Here is a 9,699-nt window from a genome sequence, read left to right on the forward strand (position 1 = left end):
GTATAAACATGTTCCCCAACGAATGACTCTCGTTAGTTTATTTAACGAACTAACTCGAGTTTGATCAACATGATAAAGTTGCATGTTTTCAGTAATTGTTTTTGTGCAATAAATAAACCCGTGTATATTGTTTCATATTTCATAAATTTTATTTGAAAACAAACAAAAAATAAATTAGCACACAAATTAGTATACAATTCAATTTGGATTTCGTTTACATGTAAATGTTTAAATGGCACTGTTTTGTTGTCATCGTAACAAAGCAATGAAAAACATGATATCAATATAAAAGTAGCGCATAAGACGATTCCATTTTTTCATGGGTACAAAACATGGAACAAAATTGGAATTTTTCCGCTGTTTCTGTTGCGTGAATAAATTACTAAACACTCTCTACAATAATTTTCTTTCTCTTTTCATCCTCAACACAGTCTGGGTATATGGCACAAGCAGCGTCAACATTTATGCTTTTCAAAGCCTATGATATGAAGATCGAAATCAGAAGGGAGTCACCCTGTTTTAGAAGATCACATTTCTTTTACTTCCATTCAACACTCCGTTCTATATTCGCGTTCACTTGCAGACTTTCATTTTACGGGACATTCTTGTTATTTGTAATGTTAATCAACGGCTTTAGACTAGAGGTGATTCTGTAGAAAGTTCTGAAGGTGTTACTGTGGTGACGTCACCACTGACGTTGTTCTGTTCAATTCCAACAGTCGGCTCTTCCGTCACCACGCTGTCCTGAACGGGCTGTACTAATGAAGGATCTTTTGCAATTTGTTCCACTACGTTCATTGGTTCAATGAATTGCTGTAATTCTGGAACCGTTACACGATTTGACGAACTAGTTGGGATATCGAATGCGCTGTTGTCGGTTTTCGCTAATGGCATACTTTCAAATGCGCCCTGGAATCCACCAAGATCATTATCGGATGAAACAGTTCCGGCTATAGAAACGGCTGGGTCCTCTGGTTTGCACATGCGCTGTGTACATTCAGCCTAAAATAAAATAGGATTAGTTATAAATTTGCACAGAAAATATGCAGTCGCAATATAGTAATATATATGCTAATAAATCACAAATTCTGCTGTAAGGTTCTGATATTAGTACGACAGAAAAAACTGAGCGTTATGTTTTAATTTTTATGATTTGAAAATAACTCTTAATAACAAAACAAATCCTTAAGAGAGGTGGTCGATTTGTTCGGTTTTTATATGAGATATTACAGACACTTACCGCTCCGTACATGTTGTTACAGGAACAAGTGTTGCCACAGACATCAATAGTGATAGATCCACCCAGAGGTATAAAGGTGTAGTCAAGACGACATCCTAAACGGCACTCACACTGGGCAGAAGGAATGTGGCTAGGACAGATGTATTCCTCCGCGGTCACGCATTCAGCGCCAGTGTTACAACCACTGGAAACAAAAAAGCAAAGATACAAAAAATGTTCAAAAGTTTTTGATGTAAAAACCTTATAAAAACCGTTATTTCCTTTTCATCTACTGTATTTAACGTACAGAATGTATATATATGCAATAAGTTTAATAGCTTTATATGTAAAATGTCATTAAATTACATGTACTTACGTTGTTTGACAGCTCGAGCTCTGTTTCTCTTCTCCGACCCCGAGGAGTATTTGATCCGTGTCCTTAACTCCGACATCCGGGAATGACATATCGGGAACCCCTGGGCTTGTTGGATCAGATACAATATCAAAAGCATCGGTAATAACAACTGGAGTGATAACAGGGGGTTCTGCTCCATTTCCGGGCTCTGTAACAACAACAGGGCTTATAACAGGAAGTAATCCTTCTAAACCGGAAGTGACGTCAACAGTTGAGGAATCGGGTACTTTCGTATGAGCCTCGTTTTTGCTTTGCTCCTGAACCACCGGTTTCCCATCAGCATCCACATTTTTGGTGTTGAAGCCGATACCAGGCTGGAGACCTGTAATAGGGACACGGTCTACAGGTAGGGTGTCCACTCCCTGGATATTGAAATCCATAGGAAGTAAATTACTCTGGTCAAATCCCGGATTAATTCCTGAAGCAGCAATAGGGTCGATGAAACCTGTATTTACCATCTGGTTTTGTTGGGGAGCAACGGCATGCTGTATAGCAGTTGCTCGTGGATGAAAGGTGTTGATATTGGCTGGGAAGTTTGGTCTGTAAAATGGGCCATGTCCTCGAGTTGGGTAGACGGTTCCCATGCTGTTCTGGATTGAGTAGGTTGGGGGCAATCTTTGGTAGTAGACTTCAGGAGGCATAATGATACGCTTGTGGATGACTGGTCTGTAGATTTTCCTCTGGTATATCAAGTGGCCACTAGATAGAGGTAAGGCCCCAAACATCGCTACAGCAAACAGTAGAATGGCATTCATTGTGTCCTTGGATATTGTGAAGTTTAAAAATAGAAGAAAGTCAAGTTAATAATAAATTTTAGTAAGCTTCCGTTGAAGAATAAATATCCTTTTTGGTAATAGGTTGTGATGTTGCTTTGTTGAAGAGCGAAGTCGTTTCTGGTTTGTAGAAAATTCTGGGGACTTATATATAGTAAGACTGTCCACCTGATGACGTATGTGTCGGACATAACATGTGCAGTTTATTGTCACGCTAAGTATGTTGTTGTGGTCTGTCTCATGTGCAACGACACGAAACGATGACGCATACGCATGTTTCTCACTACAACAGAGCGCGATACTGATGACGTAGTCCGCCACTTCCCACGACAGCCTACATCAAACTGTCAAGATGAACAATAAATATGTCCGAATTGAAGCAGGTCATCTCGGGAAATGACCATGATTACAAAACGACAATTAGTCAGGAATGCAGGGAAGAGATTAAAACGTTGATAGTTCTAGAACAAACAAACAGATTTCGACATGTTTAGTGTGACCACCACTGTTGATAAATATAAATCATTTATGATAAAATGATGAACATGTATGTGTTTACATTTAACGCCTATAATACTATGAGCATATTACGTGTGTCCTCCCACAATCAGACATCTCTTCAATTAAACGTTTATAATCACATTTGTACAATACCTCATTTAGAACCGAAGAGGTTAAATAAATATCAAGTTTTCAACATAAATAAAATTAGTCATTAAAATCCAGGCGATAATAAATGCAATATTTTTCAAATGTCTTCAATGAAAGACATAATATATTGTCGAAGAGTTTAATGCAAAAAGATTTACACTTTTGTTTATTTATTTGCTGAAGATGACAGGGAATATATCCTACTGGTCATCGAAGAGCCACACATAAAATTGTCACTGGTTGTATGATACTATCATTTGATAATGCATTGATGTAAATGCTTGTTCACATCAATGTAATGTAAATCAAGTGATATTTAATTATCAAGTAATTGAATGAATTATAGAAGGCATACTAAGAATGTAAATCTGTCTTCAATGAAAGACATAATATATTGTCGAAGAGTTTAATGCAAAAAGATTTACACTTTTGTTTATTTATTTGCTGAAGATGACAGGAAATATATCCTATTGGTCATCGAATAGCAACACATAAAATTGTCACTGGTTGTATGATAATATCATTTGATAATGCATTGATGTAAATAGAGGTTACACAATGAGTGGTTGTTGAATATTGAATTTATTCCACACGAGTGAGTTATTTTTTAAAAGAAAGCTCGTGTCTTTTGTAACTTTTAAAAAATAACTTACGAGTGTGGAATAAATTCAATATTCAACAACCACGAGTAGTGTGACCTGTTTCTACCACAATAATATTCGGTTTTAGCCGATAAAAATACGGCAGGGATACGGTTACATGTATTTACCGAAATATGCAAATAAGGTGTAGTAAAATTTTCATCAGCAAAAAGACTCTAATTAGTATTCAAAAGTCATCGTTTGATAAAGAATCCGTTGATAGCAAATTCTTCTAATTGGGAACATCTTTAGGGTCAAAAAATACTCATTTAACGTCTTATTGAGTTCAAATCTTCATAATTGCTTCCAGAAAATAAAACTTAATGTCGGACTACATGTATACATGTAAAAGCATTCGCACGACACGGCATCGTCTATTTCCCGCCAGATAATCATCAAGCCATTACGGTCAAGATAAACGTTCATAAACGTTAAAACTACGAAACTCATCAGTAAAATTCTTGTCCGGCAAGATGTATAATTAGTAATAAAGGTCAATTTAACATGTATGAAAACGTCACGTATTATGACACAATGACCACGGCACACACGCTTTCCAACAGCAGTTTTGGACGTCAAGCGGCCTTCACAACATAGAATGACGTCAATTGATTATTGATGACGTTGACAATGATGATGTGACACTGGGAAAGAAGTAGTTCGGTCAAAGTTCACCGTGTCAGCCAATCAGAATGCGTACAGAGTTTATACCACGTGTGGTATAAACAAATTGTTAATCAACAGCTGCAGTGTTTATTCAATGTCATGAGAGTTGAATAACACCCCCTATTGTGGTAGAAAGTATTTTTTTCTTTTATTAAACATGAGTCTATTTTATTTAATTGAAAACAAAATATCTGTTAGACAAGTGTGACCATTTTTTGAGCTTTCCATCAATTATCAATAAATAAGCATTAATGTCATTTTTTGAAAATTTAATAGGGGTATGAAAACGTTTGCAAACTGTCCTCGGAGCAAATTCTCAGAAAAGATTGCAAACAAAATATTTTCATATCCCAACGAAATTTAACATAAGTGACGTCAATATATATAATATGTCAGATCAGACGTATTAATAAATATACATTTTAAAGTTATATTTGCCATAACTTTGCGAATATTTTGACATTTTCTTTTCTTCAGTAATCAATTGAAAACCATAAGTTTTGATGAATTATGATATGAAAATTATTCAAAGGCACGGACAGACATGCATAATACTTTATAAGCATTTGCAACAACACATAAATTATTCGCTGTAATAGTTATTGTTTTAATGATTTATGTTTTTTTAGATGAAATCAAATCTGAAGAATTCATCTTTGAAATAATTAATAAAATCGCTCTAAAAATCTGAAAATGAAACTGTAGGGCAACAGCTTAGCTTTTTGGTTTGACTATTTGTACTCATTTCACTGTATTGTAGATGTAAATAACATGTCGAATTTTAACTCTTTTTTAACTTTGTAAAATTAAAACGCATGCATAGTATTTCTCAAACATTGGTAATGTTTGGTGGTACATAGCATAATAAAAGCTCTTGAGTATGTATGAAAATTATGGCATACTATTATATAACTTTAATGTTAGATTCAATCAAATCAATACCCAGCGTCATTGTCTCTTTTGTGACGTAAATATAACGTTAAGTATTCACGCCATTCTCAGATATTTTTTCATAGAGTTAAAATGGGGTAAAATGATATGGTAGTGTCCTTGATTTTGAAGTATTGTGAATCAAAAATAGAGCTATTTAACACTTGTGTAATTTACAGGAATTGCACTGTTTTGACTATACACACGACAATCTAATGCATTATATTCCTAATTGGTTGTCTGATAAGTATGATTGTTTGTATACTTGACCAAACCAATGTTTTCTTTGACAAAATAATAGTAACACGGAATCAACATATTCTTTTTGTTCAAAATAACAATATATATTATCCCAACTCTCATAATTCTGAAAGACCAATACTCCGTTTTCCACAAGTTTTGACGAATTTAAGGTTTCATACAGGATATTCTGATGACTAACGTTTCCTAATATTTTTCAATATAAGATAAACAAGTTTGCTGATTCTAAACCTGTAAAGCCAGTATACAAATCGGGGTCATTGTTCTTGATTCTTTCTTGATACCTTAACTACCATAAAAAGTTAAAAAAAAAAAAAAAAAAAATCATAATTTCGCACTTTAATGAATATTTCCAAAAGATTATCAGCAGAAATAAAATTCATGAAGCTAAAATTGTCGTCGCAATTGCAATTTAAGTGAAAATCTTGATAGAGGAAAGATAAAATTTCGTTTCTCTACAGAGGGTAAGAATCGCGTATTTTCAGAAAGACGGCCAAATAAGTAATTTCTTAAAATTCTTGTAAAACCATTCTACATAGAGCTGAGTTCTAACGTTTGTCATATTTTTCACATGAAAACTTGCTACAAATAAAGACAATTATTTTGGAAATCTCAAAAAAACTTTGATCAAGGTTAAATCAAGTCTTCAGCGAGACTAAAACCTAACCAGATCAGATCCTTATTAAGCATTGATGTCACTATCTTTATAAGGTCCAAAGTGAATATGAATAGGAAATGTTAAAAAACTGTTAATCCACGTAAACATAATAGAATGGTATGCAAACAAAGAATCGGTCTCTCAGAAATTCAAATTCAAAAAGAAAAAAAAAACAAAGTTTGATAAACTCATATTTGACATAATCTATGACCAAAGGGGAATTTCAATGGACTGACCAATTACATCGAGAAAATTAAAAACTATTGGTTGCGGTATTGGCGGAACCAATGCCCGTTTTAGTTTTAAAGCTGCCCAATATCAAATTACTAATCGGTGCAGCCAGACACATCGCACGTGGTCCAAGTGACCTGTTCAAGTAACTGTACTATCATAATGATAAAACATACACATAGATATATTTCGTACATTTTATTACAAAAACAATAAATAAGCTCACAATTGAGATACAATTATATAAGGATTTCGTTTACATATAAACGTATAAATGACATTGTCATGTTGACTAAGTAAGTTCATGGGGACATAAAATATAAATAAAATATCATTATAAAAGTAGCACATAACTCGACTCCATGTTATATAATAGCACAAAACATGGGGTGAATGTTTGCGTGAATAAATTACTATAATCACTCTACACTCATTTTCTTTCTTTTTTATCTTTGTCATATTAGATATCTGACACACGCCGAGTCAAAAATCTCAAAGTTTTATAACAGAACGGCCGATATCAGAATTCGTACAATTACACTGTACTAAATAGTTTATTCACAGCACGTTCATTTTCCTTCCATTCAACTTTCTGTTCTGAAGTGGCGTTCAATTGCAGCACCAATATCCTGTGGTCTTACGCTATTTTAATATTAATAAAAAGTTTAGACCTGAGGTGATTCTGTAGAAAGTTCTGAAGGTGTTGCTGTGGTGATGTCAACACTGACGTTGTTCTGATCAACAGTGGGCGCTTCCATCACCACGCTGTCCTGAACGGGCTGTACTAATGAAGGATCTTTTGCAATTTGTTCCACTACGTTCATCGGTTCAACGAATTGCTGTAATTCTGGAATCGTTACACGATCTGAGGAACTAGTTGAGATATCGAATGCGCTGTTGTCGGTTTTCGCTAATGGCATGCTTTCGAATGCGCCCTGGAATCCACCAAGATCATTATCAGATGAAACAGTACCGGCTATAGAAACGGCTGGGTCCTCTGGTTTGCACATGCGCTGTGTACACTCAGCCTGAAATAAAAAAGGATTTGTTATAAATTTGCACAGGAAAATATGCAGTAGTAATGTAGTATGTAGTATGTATAAGATAGTACATCATTTGCAAATTCTGCTGTAAGGTTCTAATATTATCACAAATATGCAGAAAACTTGAACGTTATATTTTATTTTATTGTTCATGATTTGAAAAACTGTTAATAACAAAACAAATCCTTATAAAGATGTGATTGTTTAGGCAGGTTGTTACATCAGATTAAGTATTACAGATACTTACCGCTCCGTACATGTTGTTACAGGAACAAGTGTTGCCACAGACATCAATAGTGATAGATCCACCCAGAGGTATAAAGGTGTAGTCCAGACGACATCCTAAACGGCACTCACACTGAACAGACGGAATATAGCTAGGGCAGATGTATTCCTCCGCGAACACGCATTCAGCGCCGGTGTCACAACCGCTGCAAACAAAGCAAAAAACGTTAATAGCTATTTACATATAACATTTTGATAATTGTTAATGTTAAAATTACTTAAAACATTTATCTGTTAACTTTTCATGTAAATGTAATGAAAATATCAAGAACTTACGTCGTGTGACAGCTCGAGTTCTGGTTTTCGTCTCCGACCCCTGGGAAAATTTGGTTCGTGTCCTTAACTCCGACATCCGGGAATGTCATATCGGGAACTCCTGTGCTTGTTGGATCAGATACAGCAACAGAAGCATCGGTGATAACAACTGGAGTAATAACAGGGAGCTCTGCTCCATTCCCGGGCTCTGTAACAACAACAGGGCTTATAACTGGAAGTCCTCCTTCTAAACCGGAAGTGACATCAAGAGTTGAAGAACCGGGTGTTTTGGTCTGATCCTCGTTTGTTTTTTGCTCCTGAACCACCGGTTTCCCATCAGCATCCACATTTTTGGTGTTGAAGCCGATACCAGGCTGGAGACCTGTAATAGGGACACGGTCTACAGGTAGGGTGTCCACTCCCTGGATAAAGACGTTCTTATTGAAGTCCAAAGGAGGTAAATTACTCTGGTCAAATCCTGGATTAATAAAACCCCCATTAGCGGTATTAATCCTGGGGTCGATGAACCCTGTATTAACTACTTCATGGGGGACAACGATATGCGATGTAATAGTTCCTCGAGGATGAAAAGTGTTGATATTGGCTGGAAAGTTTGGTCTGTAAAACGGTCCATGTCCTCGAGTTGGGTAGACTTTTCCCATTCTGTTCTGGATTGAGTAGGTGGAGGGCAGTCTTCGGTAGTAGACTCGGGGTGGCATAACGATACGCTTGTGGATGATTGGTCTGTAGATTTTCCTTCGGTATATTAAGTGTCCACTAGAAAGAGGCAGGGCACCGAACACAGCTATAGCAAACAGTAGAATAGCATTCATTGTGTCCTTAGAAAGTTAAAAATAGAAAGGAAAAAAATGCGGTATGTTTTCGTTGATTCGGTTCCGTTGAAAAAATGAATATCCTTCTTGGTACCAGGTTGTGTTGTTGCTTTGTTGGAGAGCGAATTGTTTCTGGTTTGGAAAAAAATCTGGAGACTTATATATAGTAAGACTGTCCATCTGATGACGTATGTGTTGGTCATAACATGTGCAGTTTATTGTCACGCTAAGTATGTTGTTGTGGTCTGTCTGATGTGCAACGACACGAAACGATGACGCATACGCATATTCTCTACTACAATAGAGCGCGATACTGATGACGTAGTCCGCCACTTCCCACGACAGTCTACATCAAACTGTCAAGATGAACAATAAATATGTCCGAATTAAAGCAGATGATCTCGTGAATGACCACGATTACCAGACAACAATAAGCAAGGAATGCTGGGAAGGGATTAAAACGTTGATGTTTCTAGAACAAACAAACATATTTCGACATGTTAAGCGTGACGATTACTGATGTCCACTAATCTAATAATGATTAAGTGATGAGCATGTATGTGTTTACAGGTTCCGCCTACAATAGCACGAGCAGATTTTGTGTCCCGACGAGGACACGCACACACACACTTCTTTAGTATTTTAAAGTCAGTTGGACAATGCCCTATCCAGAGCCCATTAGTGCAAGAGCAAAAATTAACTTTGAAGTTTCAATAATTAAAAAAAATACTCATTCAAAGCCAAGCGATTAGCCATGCAATATTTTGCGAGTGCTTCGCCAATATAAGATATCATATATTTCTGTAAACGATTTATCAATTAAGATAGAAACAAATAT

General features: G+C 35.8%; 2 protein-coding genes across 2 annotated transcripts; both read right to left on the bottom strand.

Annotated features, from left to right (window-relative positions):
* Positions 1–125: 125 nt before the first annotated feature.
* LOC138324590 (uncharacterized) lies at positions 126–2,532 on the bottom strand. The gene is made up of 3 exons (XM_069269642.1): positions 1,596–2,532; positions 1,241–1,424; positions 126–1,002 (listed from the first exon to the last, which is right to left on the bottom strand). Exons 1-3 carry the CDS (start codon positions 2,387–2,389, stop codon positions 634–636), a joined length of 1,347 nt encoding a protein of 448 aa, XP_069125743.1. The 5' UTR covers positions 2,390–2,532; the 3' UTR covers positions 126–633.
* A 4,096-nt stretch (positions 2,533–6,628) lies between these two features.
* LOC138324591 (uncharacterized) lies at positions 6,629–8,996 on the bottom strand. Its single transcript, XM_069269643.1, has 3 exons — positions 8,050–8,996; positions 7,736–7,919; positions 6,629–7,473 (listed from the first exon to the last, which is right to left on the bottom strand). Exons 1-3 carry the CDS (start codon positions 8,859–8,861, stop codon positions 7,111–7,113), a joined length of 1,359 nt encoding a protein of 452 aa, XP_069125744.1. The 5' UTR covers positions 8,862–8,996; the 3' UTR covers positions 6,629–7,110.
* Between the last annotated feature and the right edge of the window lie 703 nt (positions 8,997–9,699).

This window comes from Argopecten irradians, chromosome 5 (genome assembly GCF_041381155.1).
Source record: "Argopecten irradians isolate NY chromosome 5, Ai_NY, whole genome shotgun sequence".
NCBI classification, from domain to species: domain Eukaryota; kingdom Metazoa; phylum Mollusca; class Bivalvia; order Pectinida; family Pectinidae; genus Argopecten; species Argopecten irradians.